This window comes from Nansenia antarctica (genome assembly GCF_963989245.1).
Source record: "Nansenia antarctica genome assembly, chromosome: 5".
In the NCBI taxonomy this organism is placed as follows: domain Eukaryota; kingdom Metazoa; phylum Chordata; class Actinopteri; order Argentiniformes; family Microstomatidae; genus Nansenia; species Nansenia antarctica.
The window spans coordinates 15,228,739-15,248,065 of record NC_137690.1 but is presented as its reverse complement, the minus strand read 5'-3'; the positions used below and the strand labels follow the sequence as shown (position 1 = coordinate 15,248,065).

At 42.7% G+C, this 19,327-nt stretch overlaps 2 protein-coding genes across 2 annotated transcripts in view; both read left to right on the top strand.

The window, feature by feature from the left end:
• The window catches only part of paip1 (poly(A) binding protein interacting protein 1), an 8,318-nt gene extending 145 nt beyond the window's left edge, over positions 1-8,173 (top strand). Inside the window, exons 1-11 of the mRNA XM_080530815.1 lie at positions 1-55; positions 775-923; positions 1,091-1,288; positions 1,449-1,561; positions 1,884-1,995; positions 2,120-2,245; positions 2,421-2,527; positions 2,765-2,882; positions 2,956-3,010; positions 3,106-3,184; positions 7,669-8,173. The exon at positions 1-55 is cut by the window's left edge and continues 145 nt beyond it. Of these exons, the coding sequence (XP_080386941.1) occupies positions 1-55; positions 775-923; positions 1,091-1,288; positions 1,449-1,561; positions 1,884-1,995; positions 2,120-2,245; positions 2,421-2,527; positions 2,765-2,882; positions 2,956-3,010; positions 3,106-3,184; positions 7,669-7,759 (1,203 nt within the window). The 3' untranslated portion in view covers positions 7,760-8,173. The remainder of the gene's footprint in view (positions 56-774; positions 924-1,090; positions 1,289-1,448; positions 1,562-1,883; positions 1,996-2,119; positions 2,246-2,420; positions 2,528-2,764; positions 2,883-2,955; positions 3,011-3,105; positions 3,185-7,668) is intronic.
• Positions 8,174-10,422: 2,249 nt separating this feature from the next.
• On the top strand, positions 10,423-15,782 carry cUnh5orf34 (chromosome Un C5orf34 homolog; the record flags this gene model as incomplete). Its single annotated transcript, XM_080531381.1, has 11 exons — positions 10,423-10,629; positions 10,818-10,907; positions 11,788-12,006; positions 12,311-12,588; positions 12,786-12,887; positions 13,021-13,141; positions 13,396-13,487; positions 13,685-13,754; positions 13,844-13,920; positions 14,027-14,082; positions 15,580-15,782. 11 exons carry the CDS (start codon positions 10,423-10,425, stop codon positions 15,780-15,782), a joined length of 1,515 nt encoding a protein of 504 aa, XP_080387507.1.
• Between the last annotated feature and the right edge of the window lie 3,545 nt (positions 15,783-19,327).

Sequence of the window (19,327 nt, the reverse complement as noted above, 5' to 3'; positions counted from 1 at the left end):
ACGTCGCTACCTCTGGCTGAGAACAACACGGTTGTTAGCGAGCCTATTGGTGCAGGTACTTTTCAGGTTCAACCAAATAATACATGCCTGCAAGTGAGCTAACAGGCTTCAGCTAGCTACCCCTCCCCCCCCCCTTTGGTTTATTTCAATCTTGACTGATAGCCAACAGGCTTTCACCTTATACGGTGACATTTGCTGTGCTCTCTGCCAAACTGCCAAACACTAGAACGCTGCTTGGCTAGAAGCTAGCTAGATGTCGTACACAAACGAGCCGCGCGCCAACACAGTTCGGTTAGTTGACTTGCTAGCTGCTTCAGACAGAGTTTTACCTCAGACATAGTTTACCTCAGACAGAGTTTACCTCAGACAGAGTTTACCTCAGACATAGTTTACCTCAGACATAGTTTACCTCAGACAGAGTTTGACCTCAGACAGAGTTTACCTCTATCCAATTCTACTGTCGTCAACATCAGCTTGTTGGTATTATGAAGGATCCAATATGTGTTTCTCCTCAGAATATGGCCTCTTTTAAAACCTTTGAATTATGTGACTTACGGCATTGTATTTGTAGCAAGGCATATAGATTAATAGACCATCACATTACATGCACAGGCAATGTAAGTTAGCTGCCTCAGGTCGACCATAAACTAGTGATAAATATAGCTATCAAATTATAATAATTATTTTGAATCCACTTATTAAGGACTCGTTGACAGTGTCTTGGCTACCTTCCTGCTTCCAGTACTTTCTTTTCTACTTTTTTTTTCACCTCAGAGAGAAGATCAAACCAACCCCACCACACCACATACAATTACAGTACTCCTGCGTCCAGAGGGCCTAGCCTGGACTCCCTGGTCAAGACCTCTACACTGTCAGCCAACGCACCTGAGTTCTACCCAACTAGCAGCTATGCCCAATATGAGGTACAGTACAAGAGATCCAAGGGGCAACAAACAGAGAGTTGGCTCATAACGGTGTTTGTTATAACAGTGAGGAATGTCAGTCAGTTACGTGTTAATAATATACCTAGTTTCTGAACATTTGTCTGTTATCCAATTTTCTGCTCAACATTTTAATTTTTTATTTAAAGGAATCTGTTTTGGATGAAAGCAGTGATGGCTATTACCCTGAGACGTCATTGGATGAGTTGGTTAAGGAGTTTCTCAGTCACCTAAACTCGTCGCCGGGGTCATTTGAGACAGACATTGACCACATAGCTAACATGCTTAATTCCTATGTCACTACCGAAGAGACGCTTCAGGAGTTGGTGGAACTGATCTACACGCAGGTATATACACACACACACACACACACACACACACACATTTTGTTAATTCCTGAGGGCTTTAAAATTGAATGGTACTCTTTACAATTGACTATAAATGTCCTCACCAGGCGTACACATGGTTACTCATCTAATCTGCTATGTGTTGTTTCTGTTTTTGCAGTCTACTGTTATCCCAAATGTTGCTTACACGGGAGCAAGGCTCTGTAACTATCTGTCTCATAACCTTGCAATCAGCCCTGCAAGCGGGAACTTCCGTCAGTTGCTCCTCAAAAGGTGAGCTTAGTATATGATATCATGTAAATGTCATTAACTACATCAAGTGTGTTAAGAGCATACCTGGTTGTTTACATTTGTTACAGATGGGTAACGAAGAGAAATGCTTGTTCTAGACTGCAGGAGCTTCATCTTGCTGATGGAAGTCTGTGTTTATTGTCAGATGAGCTACCACTAAGCCACGCCGGGGCAGGCTGATGGTGTTTCTGATGTTTGATATCGAGTTCCTGTTCCTGTTTGCCATATCGCTTTCTCTACCATGACCTTCCCCTTTCTCTCTCTGTTCTCTCTTTTACTCTGTCTGCCTGTCTCTGTTCTTCAGGTGTCGGACAGAGTATGAGCAGAGGGACGTAGCAGTGAGAGGGGATGTGGAGACTCAGAAGAAATTCCACTCCTATGTGCTCTTTCTTGGAGAGCTCTACCTCAACCTGGAGGTTGGTAACGATACATTTCTGTGGTCCTGTTCCATTTTTACCCCTAGCCCCTATCACTCACATTTTAGGGGGGGGGGGGGGGGGGGTTCAGTGTAACTGATACATATGTGGTGTACTTGTTCAGGTGAAGAGTGCGAAAGGTCCACCATCACGAGCTGAGATCCTGCTCGGTGCCTTAAGGGACCTGATGAATGCTCTGTTCTCAAATCCAGTAGACGGAAACCTCATCTGTGCTGTCAAGCTGCTCAAGGTTAGAGAACCTACCCTAACTACCCTTAGAACACAAGTTCAGATAGGATATCATTAACACATCAGTCAAAAACAAATCAGTGTACTGGAGTATACATGTCAGTGTTAATAATTCAAGGCATATCGTCTTATAGGTTATTAATGTTAGTATTTGTGATGCTTGTATGTTTCTGTAGTTGACAGGCTCGGTTCTGGAGGACTCATGGAGTAAGAGCGGGAAACCAGACATGGACCAGCTGGTCCAGAGGATTGAGAACGTTGTACTGGATGCCACTTGCAGCAGGTGCGTGCGTGCGTGCGTGCGTGGGTGCGTGCCATGGCAAGAGAGTGGCTGTTTTGAGTTTATAAGAAACACTCCTCCCTCTGTTTAAATTACATCAGTCTATTTTAAACTGTTTATTTCAGTAAATTGAATGCTTCTTTCATAGGCAATAAGAAGAGCTTCTTAGATGAATGACTTAATAAATGAGGACATCATATGACGTGAGTGAATGTGTGTGTGCGTGTTTGTGTTCCTCAGGGACGTGAAACAGATGTTGTTGCGGTTGGTGGAGCTGAGGTCCAGTAACTGGGGAAGAGTCCATGCAGCTGCTGCAGCCAGCGACGCCACACCAGACAACGACCCAAACTACTTCATGGTGAGTTTGATTCAGAATTACTTATTCCTGGTGGTCACTGTTCTTGGTGGTCATTGTTGTTTTTTCCTCTCAGAATGAGCCCACATTCTACACAGCAGACGGCACTCCCTTCACAGCCGCAGACCCAGGTGAGTGTGTTTTGATATATACTACTGATCAAGGTGAAAACATTGATAGTAACTCACCATTTAACTGCCTGTTTTTTTTGGTTTGTTTTTTACAGAATATTCAGAAAAATACCAGGAGATTCTGGACCGAGAAGACTTTTTCCCAGAGCTTTATGAAGAAAACGGAAATGAATCGTAAGTATACATGGTTTATTAGGGATGCACGGATACCGATACCAGTACTCGTACCCGATACCAAGCTCATGTACTCATACTCGTAAAACTACCCCAATACATCCGCACTAGGGCTGTCCCAAACGACTATTTTTCTAACGATTAATCTAACGATTATTTTGTCGATTAGTCGGTTAGTCTAACGACTAATTTAACGATTAGTCTAACGATTATTTTTTTGCTGTTCGATTAATGTATCACTTAATTTTCCCCAAATAAATGTCAAAAACTTCTCTTATCAACATTTCAGTATTTTATTCAATTATTCTTGCACTGCAGGGCAATATTCCACACAACAAAAAAGATCCTCTCTTTCTTACAGTCCAACATAAAATATAATATTATAAAATATAAAAGTTAACTTCAAGTAAAAGGAAAAGTGCAAGGAATGCAGTAAATTCTGTAAAAAAGTGAAATTCTAACCGGAATACCGTATACTCTCAGTAACAATCTTTAACAATAACAATCTCAACATAAAATATAATATTATAAAATATAAAAGTTAACTTCAAATGTGTTGATCATCTCACGAAAGCCTTGACCCTCCACAATAGCAACAGGTCTCATGTCCTTGACGATCATCTGTAAGATGCTGTTAGAAAGCTGAGCAGCCATCTGGGGTGTGCATGGAGTTGTGCTCTTTTTGTGGAAAAAGTTTTCCACACTGCTTTGCTTCCTGAAAATAAAAAAAGCACACATTTCTTATCATGTGTAGGCCCCTTAATTTCCACCTCACTGCTATGTTTAGCCAACATGGCCATTTAGAAGTCTGTCCATCACCACAACACATAGCTAGCTAGTAGCTACATGGCTAGCTAACTTTACTCTCGCTGCTATGTTATGATTAGCTAAATTGATGCTAACGTAGCATGCGAGCTACGAGCTAGATAACGTACAGTAGGTGCGAGCACCACAATAACAATAGGCTAGTAAGGCTACCGTAGCTAGCCAGCTACATAGCTAACGTTACTCTCGCTGCTATGTTATGATTAGCTACATTGATGCTAACGTAGCATGCGAGCTACGAGCTAGATAACGTACAGTAGGTGCGAGCACCACAATAACAATAGGCTAGTAAGGCTACCGTAGCTAGCCAGCTAGTAGCTATCCATTTTTCACTGATACACGGCCGGAAAAGTGAACAGAAATACAACGCTGACTTACGGTGCTAGCTTGCGGCTGTCTTCACAAAGCGCTCCAGGATGCTTTCGCTTGAGGTGCTCGTTCATTGCAGTCGTACTGCTGTGATAGGCCAATTCATTTTTGCACAGTTTACAGACCACCACATTGCCATTGGTTTCTTTTTTTGTAAAGTACTCCCATACTTTGGACGATCGTGGGCGAAGTCTTTTAGCCGCCGGCTCTGCCTCCGTGTTTGCATTGGTCGCAGCAATTTTGTTTTTTACGACTAACCGACGCATTTTACGGCAACCGACGTATTGACGTAATCGATGACGTCGATGACGTCGAATAATCGTAACAGCCCTAATCCGCACCGATACCACATTACGGTGTTATGCCGTTTTCCTACTCCCCTCGGTCTCATTGGCCAAACGTAGTAAGATATAGTAGTTCTTTGGACCAAGAAACCAATCAAAGTGACGATGGGGCGGGATAAACAAAAATGTCACAAGATGGCGGCTACTTCACATATCTTTCTACAGTATCAGAAATAAATATACACTATTTTGTATGGGGGGAAAAAAAGCACTTTCTGAACACGTTCTCCTACTAGCAAGCTACAATGTTACTAGCATAGAAATTGTCACGAAGTTCACATTCACGCGAAGGGGAGTAGGAGAGACGCTTCACTGACATGGAAAAAAAAACACTCTGCTGCATTGTGATTATACTCAATCCAAGTGTATGTGTGTGTGTGCGCTGAGCATGTGAGAAAGACAAAACGTTGTCATTACGACCAACCTAAAGCTTTTGACTATTTAACTTTTGTATAATCCATCTACTTTATTAAGTGATTTGAAGGCAATAGACTGACATTCATTCTGACAATTTCAGACTACCTTGTCTGTTACCAGCTAAAATATTATAATTACAGTATATCTCAAAAGTGAGTACACCCTTTAGATTTTTGCAAATATTCTGTTATATCCTTTCAGGGGATAACACTATCCTACTGAAACTTTTATATAACTTAAAGTAGTCAGTGTGCTGCTTGAATAACAGTATAGATTTATTGTCCTTTGAAAATTACTCAGTACACAGCTGTTAATGTCTAAACAGCTGGCAACAAAAGTGAGTACACCCCATAGTGAACATGTCCTAATTGTGCCCAATGATGTTGTTTTCCCGCCCTGGTGTCATGTGACTCGTTAGTGTTACAAGGATTCAGGTGTAAATGATAAGCAGGGCTGTTCAATTTGGTGTTTTGGGCACAATTCTCTCTGAATGCTGGACAACATGGCACCTCATGGCAAGGAACTCTCTGAGCGGCTGAAAAAAAGGATTATTGCGCTTCACAAAGATGGCCTTGGCTATAAGAAGATTGCCAACACCCTGAAAATGAGTTGCAGCACAGTGGCTAAGATCATACAGCGGTTTTCCAGGACAGGTTCCACTCGGAACAGGCCTCGCCAGGGTCGACCAAATAAGTTGAGTCCACGTGCTCAGCGTCATATCCAGAGGTTGGTTTCCAAAAACAGACGTGCGAGTGCTTCCAGCATTGCTGCAGAGGTTGCAGAAGTGGGATGTCAGCCTGTCAGTGCCCAGACCATACGCCGCACACTGCATCAAATCGGTTTGTATGGCCGTCGCCCCAGACAGAAGCCTCTTCTGAAACCGATGCATAAGAAAGCCCGCAAACAGTTTGCTGAAGACAATGAATCCAAGAACATGAGTTACTGGAACCATGTCCTGTGGTCTGATGAGACCAAAATAAACCTATTTGGGTCAGATGGTGTCCGGCGTGTGTGGCGGCACCCTGGTGAGGAGTACCAAGACAAATGTGTTTTGCTTACAGTCAAGCATGGTGGTGGCAGCATCATGGTCTGGGGCTGCATGAGTGCTGCCGGCACTCTGGGGAGCTGCATTTCATTGAGGGACACATGAATTCCAATATATACTGTGACATCCTGCAGCAGAGCATGATCCCCTCTCTTCGGAAACTGGGCCGTAGGGCAGTTTTCCAACATGATAATGACCCTAAACACACCTCCAAGATGACAACGGCCTTGCTGAAGAAGGTTAAGGTGATGGACTGGCCAAGTATGTCTCCAGACCTAAACCCAATTGAGCACATGTGGGGCATCCTCAAGAGGAAGGTGGAGGAGTGCAAGGTGTCCAACATCCGTGGGCTCCGTGATGTCGTCATGGAGGAGTGGAAGAAGATTCCAGAAGCAACCTGTACAGCTCTGGTGAATTCCATGCCCAGGAGGGTTAAAGCAGTGCTAGATAACAATGGTGGTCACACAAAATATTGACACTTTGGGCACAATTTAGACATGTTCACTATGGGGTGTACTCACTTTTGTTGCCAGCTGTTTAGACATTAACAGCTGTGTACTGAGTAATTTTCAATGGACATTGGACAATAAATCTATACTGTTATTCAAGCAGCACACTGACTACTTTAAGTTATATCAAAGTTTCATTAAGATAGTGTTATCCCCTGAAAGGATATGACAGAATATTTGCAAAAATCTAAAGGGTGTACTCACTTTTGAGATATACTGTATATGTTAATATAATATATGTTTTCAAAGTCATTGTTAGAACTGTAATGGTATCGGTATCGGCAAGTACGGTTAGCACTTATACTCGGCCCGGAAAGAAAGTGGTATCAGTGCATCCCTATGGTTTATGGTTATACGTCATTGTCATTGAACAGTTTCCAGTGAGTAAGCTTTTTGGTGGTATTTCCAGAATATTCCTTTAGAGAGCTGCATACATTTTTACTAAACTGTATGAGGTAGTTTGTTGCATTGTTAGTATACAGTAAATGTGCTGCATTTAAGTTGGGTATGAGTGTTGGACACAGCCCAAATAGCAAGGTCACCCAGGTCGCATACCCTTATGCCTGTGTGAGGGGATGACCTGTGGGCCCCCTGGGTTGGGTGGATGTGATTGTCTGGCCCACAATGCAACAGGGGAAGCCTGAGCCTCTGATTCAGATTAGTCAGCAGATGGGCGAGAGAAGGGGCTTAGCTGGCTCACACCTACCCTCACTCACTCAAAACTGTGTGGGTGTGGGTGCGTGCGTGCGTGCGTGCGTGCGTGTGTGTGGACACTTTTTTTCATATGCATAAAAGCATTTTAATAAAGCACCAAACAATGATGATTAACTAATGATGATTAACATGAACTACATGTAACATAACCATTTATAAACTCATTGTAAAGGGTACCTTGTTGCCAGAGTGACCTTGATAAAAACACTTTGTTTTACAGTTTTTATTCCATTATGTAAATTACTTGTTGTGTTTTCACAGATTTGACGACGATGAGGATGAGATGGACCCTGAAATTGAGGAAGCTTATGAGACGTTCTGCCTAGAATCAGAGAGAAAAAAACGACACTGAGGCGACTGGGAAAGCTGTGAGAGACTGAATAGGCACATATCTTTCGTGTTCGACTTGCTGGAATGTTTGCGACTGGGAAAAATCTAAGAAAACTAGCGATTCATACTTTTATTTATCCTTTTTAGCAAAACGACGGTGCATATTTTGCACCTTGTGGGTTACAGTTTTTTTATGGCTGGGACTTTCATTGGATGGAAGATGGGGGACAATCTACTGGATCTACTTATTCTAATTCTGTTGTTCAGGCTGTTTGGCTTTTTTGGGTTGGGGAGTTCGATTTTTGCTTCTTTTGATTGTTTCAGAAACACTTATTTCCCTCACTCTTCATCATTAAGCTGTGGGGAGACGCTGTGTGCTGTGGATTTGTATATTTTATTGTATTTGAAAAAATATGAACGTCTCTTTTGAGTTGAAATCAAAGATCTAAGACTTTTTCTATGTACACAAAAGGCCTATTTCTCTCAAAATTAGTTCACAAATTTGTTTAAATCTGTGTTAGTTAGCACTTCTCCTTTATCTATATCATCGTTTCTCAACGGGGGCGTTCAGACAACATCGGGGGGCGCTGGAACAAATATTTTTTAAAGGGGGGTGTTGAGGTGTTCTTGGGGGGCGTTCACGCATAAAGTATTTTTCTCATGAAAAACAGCTGTGTTATTACGGGCACATTCGTAAATGCACGAACGGTCAGTTCGCTCGGACAAACCGTGTTTTCAGTCAGAGCACCCATCTCTGAGCGCTCTGAACTTGGCTGGGCTCTGTGACGCAGACACACGTAGCGCAGCGCCCCAAAAAATAAAAGTAAGTGTCATCAAGAAGATGGAGAAGCTAAAAACTCAGCTAGCAAAGGCAGAGCTTTTGATAGTTTCCAATGTGTCTGGGTAAGCTGCATTGTAGAAGAATCTTGACAGTTCATGTACAGTGCAGAAATTGCAATTCTATGCTACGATAGAAAGAACCCCGGTTCATCCCATCTCTAACATCATGTTGACCAATGCCCCCAACTTCTATGAGTGTTTTCCTTGTAGGCTATGCTTGAGTGACATGTTTCAGTTTGTGGGCTCATTGTAATTGTTGCGTTCGCTTCCTTCGCTTCCTTTCAATACAGCTTATTTAATTTAGTTAAAATGAGTGGTAATACCATACCACCATACCAGAACATCACAGCAGGAACAACCTATCTCAAAAAAGCGATCGTAATAAACCAGTCCTGAAAGTTCTCTGTCGCTTACCAATAATCGAACCTAGAGAAATCAGCTACGAATGTCCCCTCCCCTCGCAGGTTCATCACAGTATATTACATAAATGTATTACTGTTAAGTGTTGTTGTGGATGTTATCCCTAGTGCCATTCTGAGGTTAGCATTGCGATGTGTTTGCAAACTAAAATATACGATCGCTTTTTTGTGATATGTTGCTCCTCTTGTGATGTCCTGGAAACGAACGCATCAGCTGCAGCGTCTTTTGTATTGATCAGCTGTCATCAGTGTTATTACGGGTACGTTCGTAAATGCACGAACGGTCAGTTCGCTCGGACAAAACCGTGTTTTCAGTCAGAGCGCCCATCTCTGAGCGCTCCCAGAGCGCAGAGCTCTGAACTTTGGAACTTTGTTATGTTTTGATATGAGAAATTCGAAGTGGTCAGTTTATTAAAATAATAGCCCCCTAGCGTTTGCCGCCATACGCCATATTGTGACCCCCCCAAAGTCCAATAAAAAATGAATAAATATTAGCATCATAAAACAGCAATTTGGAGAGCTGCAACAGCAGCACACTTAAAAAAAACTAACAATGTTAGTTGTAATGTACAGTTCTGCAGCCTACTGTTTGTTCTGCATCGGACATGTGTGAAATTGCTGCTGTTCCGTAGCAGTCTGTTTGTATTCTCTGATGTTGTCTGAGTTTGTTTAACACTCAGAAACAGCATTTTTATTCACATTCACATGGCTTTTCTGCTCTCTGGTAAACTAATGATATTCCAACTGCCCAGTTAAATCCAATCTATTATTTGGCATTCAGTGACATGCTTTTTAAATTATATAACACAGAATATTAGTCAACATTAATATTTAGGGAAGAAAATAAGCCTACTTTTTTTGATGGGGGGGGCGGTAAGAGGCCTGGATAATGGACAGGGGGGGCCTGGCCCAAAAAAGGTTGAGAACCACTGATCTATATAATCCATCCACCTGACAGGTGTGGCATATCAAGATGCTGATTAGACAGCATGATTATTGCACTGTGTGCCTTAAGATGGTCACAATAAAGGCCACAAAAAATGTGCAGATTATGAAACCAGAAGAGAAACCAGAAGAAAACATTCCCCACACCATTACACCTGTCACCACCTGAATGAATGAGAAGGTGTCCAATGAAGTGTTCGGTAGGTTCGATAGGTGGCGCTTACTGGGTACTTTGGCTTTGACAGTGAAATGCTCCGTAGTGCGTAGAAGAAGATTCTCAACCAATGGGAGAACGACTTTCCTGTTGCGGGAAGTTTATTGTTGACGACCGAAACAGCATTTTCATCTAGGAAAAAGCTGATGAAGTAGGTAAACGGTGTGAAGTACCATTTTATATTGCTGTCAGATGCAATCCGTAAACAACAGGTTAAGTTAGCTAACGACGATAGCGAGCCTCGAATAGTGTCCGAACTCTGGAGTGATGGCCACCAACATCTTGAGTATCAGTTTGATGGTCATGTATGAGAATGAATCGGTGGATGTACGTTACGGAGATGATTCACGAGTCCACCTGTCACCTTGTGGTTCTGAGTTCGTATTAGAGAAAGCCCCAGCTCCTTCTGCGCACCTACTCCAGTCTACAGAAAAGGTTCGACAGAGAACGAGGTTCGCTATCAGTGACTACAAGGTAAGAATTGACAAACGTGTCCACTGACTATTATAATATTCACTAGTACTGACCTGATTCATGCATTACATGACTGGTGTGGCCTCCAATGATTATCTTAAGGGAGGAAAGAACCTCACGTTGTCCTTGAATGAAATGAAAACAACAGAAGGCAACATTTGGCAGTCATGCCTTTGCTGGTCTTGTAGGAAATGATGATGGGTGCGTTGGAGTTTAGGAACAAGTATGCCATACGACCATACCTGCCAGAGGAACTCATCCGTGCTGACTGCAGAAAGGTATTGGGCGTAGGGCTGGGTATCGCCACTGATTTCCCAAAACGATTCGATTCCGATTCACAGCTCGATTCACAGCCCGATTCGATTCGATTCACGATTCGATTCGATTCGATTCGATTCCGATTCGATCTAGTTACAATATACATTTTTTGCTTGAATATGAAAGAGATTCTCTGAACTAATGCTATAAATGGTTCAAGGAACCCTATAACATGTAGCATTGTTAAACATATCAATGAATTGACTCCAAAGCAGTTACATGAATGTACTTTTTATTTACATATGACTTTGCTTTTGTCCAGCTCATCTCTATCGTCACATTTTTTAAATCCAAAATGCACCCAGACATCTGACTTTAAGCCTGGTGGTGACTTGAGTGTCCCTGCCATCGCCATGTTTTTAGATTTTAGTGTTGAGACCTCACGTTGCGTGAGATATGATACATTCTTGTAGCGCGAGATCTGGCCACGAGATCTCGTTGCGGGTTGAAGCTGCAAGCAAAAAAAAAAAAAAAAAAATCGATCTCGGGATTTATGAATCGATAATCGCTCATTTTAATGAAGATCGATTCAGAATCGGGAAATCGATTTTTTGAACCCAGCCCTAATTGGGCCTTTGCAAATCATAATAAATGGATGAAAAAAGTGTCAATCTCCTGTATGTGTGAATATATTTGGTAATAAAAATAAGTCTGATTCAGATTTTCTAATAATAATAAATGAATGAAAACAAAGTGTTCCAGTAAATCAAATCACCCTCACATTACTCCTCCACTTTTCACAGTACTTTCAATGTTGGCAATTGACACCCAACAGTGGATCTGTAGTATTACTATTTACAGAGACTTACAATATCCTATTGAATTTCCCTTGTCTTGCAGAAGTTATTCAGCATGGACTCAGAGGTGGAGTGGCCTGCATCTCACTCTTGTCAGGTACAGGTAGGACCAGACGGGGAGACCGTTGTCAGCTCAGTGGAGGGGAGGGCCAGCCTGCTGCTGTCTCCCTCTGGAGAGGAGTTCTCGGTGGAGTTCACGTGCAGTCTCAGTCAGAACCCACACCACAAGGATCTGACTAGAGAGGACCCAGGGGAGAGCTCAGTCCGTCAACACCAACAGACAAACAACCAAACCTGCTTTAGAAGAAACAACCATCATCTGCAGACAAGAGTTGAGGAGACCAAACAGGCTGAGGACAGAGGAGTCAGAGCGAATGATTCAGAAAGATCACGGTCTTGTTCTCCTCATGGCTACACCAGACCTGGTCAGCCTAAGGTAGAGCGCTGTATTAATGTTAGTCATATCTCTTAGTGTCATTGTGTGAAGACAATTACGGTACACATTTCTTTGTTGTGCCCACTAACCTATCGTTTCTATTCTATTCTATTATTTTCTATATCTTAAGCCAGGAGAGCTGTACCTGACCACCAGAGTGGTCCAGCACCACTCTTGCTCCTGTGTGCAGTTAGTGTGGCGGTACCCTCTCTCTCTGGCCCTCCACCACTGGAGGACTCATAATTCCCAGCCCTCAAGAGAGACCACGGTGGATGGAGCTGGAGAGACAGAGGGAGGGAAAGATCAGAGGGGGAGAACAACAATGATACCAAATACAACAAGAGGAGAGAGGCGGTTCCGTCTACCTGAATCCCTGCCTATTAGATGCCCCTCACCACATCAGCACAGGTTGATTGACTGATTGATTATCTAAAGTATATGTCAATAGAAATACATAATACATTATAACACAGTCAGCCTTGGTGCATGGGCAGGGTTGTACATCTTATTTGCAAAAAAACCTGATGCATGCTGTGTGATTATCTGAACATAGACAGTGGGTCTATGATTTGCATGATAATGATGTTCTCTTCCACTCTTATTAGGTGGAAATTAAGGGACTGTCTTGACCAAGGTGAACAGGACCCAGAACAAGACCTTCCTACAGAGCTGGTCAGAGTGCTGTGGTGTCAAGGGGTAGTCTACAGGTAGTCAACTTCAGTACGAGTATACTGTAGTATTCACTCAAAAGCACATGGATAACATGTAAATACTGATGGACATCCTCCATCATTTTAAATCACTCTATTTGCTGTGTCCATTATTATCTCTCCCATTCAGGATAGTGGATGGGGCAATCCCAGTGATAGAGGTTTCCCCAGGCGATGGTTCAGTCATCAGGTCTAATGGAATACTGGCCAGCTACTTCACCCACAAAAGAGCGAGGCCTGGGTCTGGGGAGGTAAGCTGTGTGTATGTGTGGGGGGGTGCCTGTGCCTGTGCCTGTGCCTGTGCCTGTGCGTGTGCGTGTGCGTGTGCGTGTGTGTGTGTGTGTGTGTGTGTGTGTGTGTGTGTGTGCGTGTGTGTGTGTGTGTGTGTGTGTGCGTGTGTGTGTGTGTGTGTGTGTGTGTGTGTGTGTGTGAGTGTGATGTCGTCATATGGGGCTTATATCCTGGCACTAATGAAGGAAGAGAATGCATCCCTCATGTGTTCCAGGTGACTGAGGTAACATACCACCTGAGCAGCCTTCCTCCTGACAAGCCTGGCCAGGTCTTCTCTGTGTACTCCATTGTAACTCGTGCCAGCAGGTAAAACACCACGGTACCTTCATGGTACTCAGTAGTTCAATAAAAGTGCTCTCCTCTCTTGCTTCGGCACTGCTCAGTGAAGACAGAGCCCTATTTGGAGATCTGCTCCTAGTCCTATGTTTATTGAATTGAAATGGAGTAGACACTTACTCAATCCTCTGAAAATATAAACATTTACACATTGGTTGTTTTTACAGGATTCTTCACTGCTACAACCAAGCCAGACACTCATTGAAGCTTTCTGCTACACCTAGCTGCTTGGAAAAGGTCAGGCAGCATGATTATTCTGTCATTTGACAGTACATATAGTTAGATGTTCATATATTCATATGGTATGAATATTTCTTTGTGTGTAGGAGACCAATTCCTCTGAACCAAGGTTATATGAAGAGGAAGTACACAATTATGAGTCTGATCACATGGTACAAAACAGGTAAGATGTATGTGTTCTTTGGTGTCCACTTTTGATTTAAAGAATGGGATTGGTTACTGTAGATACGTTTTGTCCTGTTATTTTCACTTTGTGTTTCCTGTCTCAGGCCTAGCTTGCTGCCGAGTGTTGCTGCAGAGCTGGAGAAGATAAGACGCTTCAACTGTATCCTTCATAATGATTAGATTAGATTAAACTGTATTGTCAATGCCGAGTACCAAAGTACCAGACAACGAAATGCAGTTTAGCATCTAACCAGAAGTGCAAATAGTGATATAGTGCAAAACATGAAGTACTTAGTAGTAGTAAATGGAAGCAATTTACCATGAGAGGAAGGGGGTTGTGGACTCATTTACCACTGGTACACGGAAAACCCTGTACAGTGGTAAATGAGTTCACAACCCTCGCCTTCGAATGGTAAATTGCTTTTCTACAACAGCCACCACATAATATAAAAAATAAATACACAGTTTTAACATTAAATTCATTTATACAACAGTTAGTTCCGACCAAGTAATTTGATTGGACAAGAGGCATTCCATGAGTGCTGATATACAGTATAACAGCACTAGGACTTTTAACTATATGTATCACTCCGCCGCACAAATGTTCTACTAAATGACCGTTAATTAGACTACCGGTACATGTCTTTGTGTTCAGGTTACTAGGCAACAGTCCATTTCAAGTTCAGTTGCGGAACTATTTTTTCTTTATTTTTATGATTAAATAAACAAACAAATCATAATCTGTTGTCGCTTATTACTGTTAACTAATAAATCGCGCTGTAGAACTTTTGTATAAAAGCAATATCACACTCGAGGTCGTGCTGTTATAATGAATATCAGCACGGCCTCGTACCTACGACCGAATCACAGCCGTGCTGATATTCAGTATAACACACTCCCTCTCGTGTGATATTGCTTAAGTATTTACAATCATTAATCGTTTCAGAATACATGTATCCTTCCGCCACAGAATATAGTCCCATAAACAAGACCACCAACCATTGCATTGTAGGTCAGCACAGGTGTTCTTAATCAGATTGATTGGGAGGCGCATTGATACAGGGGTAGTGGTGGTCCAGTGGATAGTGAGTTGGACTTGTGATCGGAAGGTTGTGAGTTCAAATCCCGCCTGAAGCCACACCACTACTAGTGTGCCCTTGGGTAAGGCACTTAGCCCTCAGTTACTCCAGGGGGAATGTCCCTGTAATTCGTAATTGTAAGTCGCTTTGGATAAAAGCGTCTGCTAAATGGCAAAATTATTATTAAATTATTAAATTATTATAATTAATTATTAATTATTTACTGGAAATGCGGTCTGAACAGTGGGTTGTTGAGATATTTACCGTTATTGTTGCTAGCCAATCAGAATCCAGTATCCTAACATGCTGTTGTAGAAAAATACATAGATACTGTACATAGTGTACTTCATGTTGGGTGGGCTGCGGGATTGTTCATCAGTGACAGTTGTGTGAAAGACTCTGTTCTGGAGCCTGCTGGATCACAAGCCTTGCTACATGAATGTTTATTTTTTTCAACAATGCTAATGTAGCTACTGTACATTGTTGTTTTGCCAGCTAGGTGGTTATAACAAAATAGATTAAATTGATTAGCTATACAGTAAATAATCAATTCATGTTCTTTAACCTGCTGTGTCCAGTTATGCTAGAGAACAGTAATCTGCTCAGTAAGCAGAGGGACTCCCCAGGGTTAGCCTATGGTTGTAAAGACCAGGTCTCCTCCCACTGTGATCCAGTTAGTCGGAGCAGCATCGCCGAGGCGCTCCAGAGAACCTCCAAAGCCATCCAGGACATCGACACACTCCTCTCCAGCGCAATACTCACTCCAAACACTCCTGTGTGATAGACGGTCTGAAGTCAGGAATGACAGCTTGAAAATGAGCCCAAAGATAGTAGATCATTGAGAATGTCTTATTTTAACACCCATCCAGTCTTGTTAGTTTCTAAACATTTAGCATGTTATGTGTTGTGATGCTCAGTCGTAGAAATGTGGGGGGTTTACAGTATGAAAAAAATCTGCTTATCAACACACTACACTCATTCTATCTGCAGATGGACCCACTAGTAAACCTATTTTAAAGGTCCCATACTATTTTGATGATCTACATTCTACAGATTTTGCATGTAGGTCACAAGTGGACCCTGAGGCTGAGAGGTTCAGAGGCTTTGACTAACACCCTCCCAAAGCTGACTTCCTTTCCACCCATGTGTGTTTAGAGACTGGTCAGCCAACTCAATAAAATGAAGCATAATGGTGCTGTGGTGTGTGTTGATATGATCACTACAAATTGTTGTCAAATAATTACAGGAAATATCAAGTTATTGTCTTGTCTGATTATAATGCAGTCTTTATCTGATATTGTGAGTCCTGTTGTGTGTGCCAAGCAGCTTGTTGAGGAAGCCTAAACTATTACTACTTAATAATAAAACCGAAAGATTCTCAAAATGAATACTAATATGGGTTGTCTTGTTTGTGAGGATGTTCCCTCTGCAGATAATTTCTGTTGAGTCTTGCAAAACCAGAAATGGGTGGTGCTATGAAAAATACAGAAAGAGAGAGAGATAAACTCTCAAGTGCTTTGTCCTCAAGAATGATGGTGAGTATTGTATTCTTTCCCATGTCATTTTTGAGTTTTGATAATTCAGTATTAGGTAAATTAATATACTGTTCATGTATTGAATGGAGGTACATGTCTGCATTTCTGTACACCTTTGTCAAGACACATTGTAGAGTATTGTACTTGAGTCAACACTAAGCCCGCAGACTACCCATCAAACCACTTTACTGGTAGCGGGGCTGTATCTGTTGGTTTGTTTCTAGAGCATAGAAGGCACTTCTCATTTCTCACCTGTCTTGATTAGCATAGTTATTCCGCAGGCACTTCCCTACATTCACAGCATTAAAGGTCTTATTGAAGGACAGTATTTCACACTGTTTTAGACCCACAGAGAAACAGGGCTGCTCACAGCGTGTGGTAGAGATTCACAGACATCGGGTGAGTTTGTGGTGGAAGGGGGCATACTGTATCAAGGAGTGAATGGAGGTTTGAGAAGCAATATGCTTTAAATACAGTTCAGAGAGAAAAATGTTGCCTACGGTTTATTACTTCAACATTACGGACACAATATTTTGATTGCAGATGTACTGTTCAGTAGGTCTATATCATGAGGTTCTCTTTCAGACATTTGTTGTAAACCAAAACCAAATGTATAAAGTGTGCAATATTGTGGTTTGTTCCAATGTCCTTAGTCCTGGGGCTTTGGTTTGTATGTGACCTGTTTAAAATGATTCTAATATAAAGGCCTCATGAATACAAACATAGAATATTGACAACAAGTTCCATCTGAAAACTACTGGTAAAATTAGTTTGCCCATGTTTTCTCTGTCTTTGACTTGCTCTCCCTCTTCAGGAAACGACATCAGACATCGGGGCTCTTATTGCTCACGTCAATACAGGAGACAGCCCCATGGAGGAGGTTCGGCCCAAACTAGCAACCCACTCCAGCCACTCTGCTGGCTCCCCTCTCCTAGCCAAGATGGCTGCTCTGGAAAAGTGTCTGGCTGGGAGGGCTGTGACCACCCACCCGCCCCTAGCCCCCAAGCCTATGTTTCAGAACAAATTTGACACCCCTACCAGAGAGAATGTAGGGACTTCCTTCTCTAAACCACAGGCCTTCAGGCCCCAGCCTTTGGAGACGACAGGGTGTAATGAACCCACGCGATCTGGGTCCACCTCTTTCCCCAGACCTCTCCAGAGGTCAGTCAACACTGCCTTTCTGGAAAATGTTTTCTCAGCTAAGCCTCCCTGGATGAGTGACAATGGGGCTGAAAACTCCACCACAGGCCCCAGACTGCTCGCCGCCCACAAACCAAAGACCACCTCCATCTCAGCACTGCCTTCTCACTTGGACCAGGGGACCCCAAAGAAACAACCCACAGAGTGTGCTACCCCCAAACTGCCCCAGAGCTCTATCTTAAAATCTCCACCAAAGGCACAAAATGCGTTTGCCAAAGAGGGAAGTATGGTAGACAATGTCGCCGTGAAGAGAGGAAGCGACAGAGCTTTGAACTCTGGTGATCCTACGCCTCCCACACCTCCCCCATCCCAGAAACCTAACCACCTGGCAGGGAAGGATGGAACGGTCTCTCAGAAGGACAATGATGACCGCTCTGCTCCAAAGAGGAAGCCCCTGCCTCATAAAGTTGCTCTGGGAAGCCCTCCTCTGAAACCCAACAGACCACCTCATGTTAACATAGAGAGCTTTAGAGGGAATGGAGTTTCCAGAAAAGATGGTGAGAGCTCTGCTCCCTTGCCTTTAAGAACTTCTAAAATGTATGAAGTAATCCCCTTTCAAACATGTCAATGCTGCACAGCGTATTTATTGGATGTGGTGCACTGCACGACTGAAAGAATTAAAGTAAATGTCAGTGAGTTCAATTCTATTTAGAAGCATCATTTTCATCCTTCCTCATATCTGCGACGTGGTTGACATTTTGAGCCAATGTGTTGCCTTAAGAGAATTAAAGTAATTTGTAGCTACAATAATGGGAAATAATTGGTGGGTAAGACAAAGAAAGCAGAAAAATCCCCTTCTCCTTGGCTTCTTCTCTTGTGTGACAGGCCCAGGGTGGAAGACATCAGGTCCTCTTCCCCCTCCTCCTACCCCTCACACCGGTAGCAGCCCTGACCCTCCACTGCCCTGCCCTCCCTTTCAACCCCCTCCAGCCATGTAAGTACAGTGCTTCTCATAGTAGTCCAAAACCATGAATAGTTGAAGCAGCATTTTCATTGTTGTGCTCGGCTTGAACAAAAGCCTGCTCACTGTATGACTCTGTGACCAGAGTTGCCTACCCGGGCCAATGTTATGCCATTGTCAGTGTGGTGTTGTCTGGCCTCTGAGGCCTCAATAGTCCACATCGAACTGTTTCTCACAGGACGCTGGGGTTTCTGAGATCCCACTCCCACTGTTCTCTAGTTCACAGGTTTACATTATGAACATCACAGCACAGAAGAACTAGCTACTCTCCCGTAGACAGACTGCAGACTTTTTAAATATGTTTTTTTTTTATGACAGACTGAAGGCAACGTTTATTATCAACTACTACAGTACAATTGTGACACGGTCTGGTCATTTGGGCAGCAAGTCGGCAACCAATCAAAATGTTCAGACGTTCAGTTTTATTTTGAAACTCGGAAACACATTTCATCAGGGACGGCTGGTATCAATGGGCTAGCAGGGCTAAGCCCCCCTATCTTTTACAATAAATATGAGAAAGTTATTAAATTAAAGAAATATTAAAATATAATAATTGTTGAGTAATATAATTCATATATAATAATTGTTAAACCTTAGAACTGATTGATTTTGGTGGAACCTAGAGCAGCA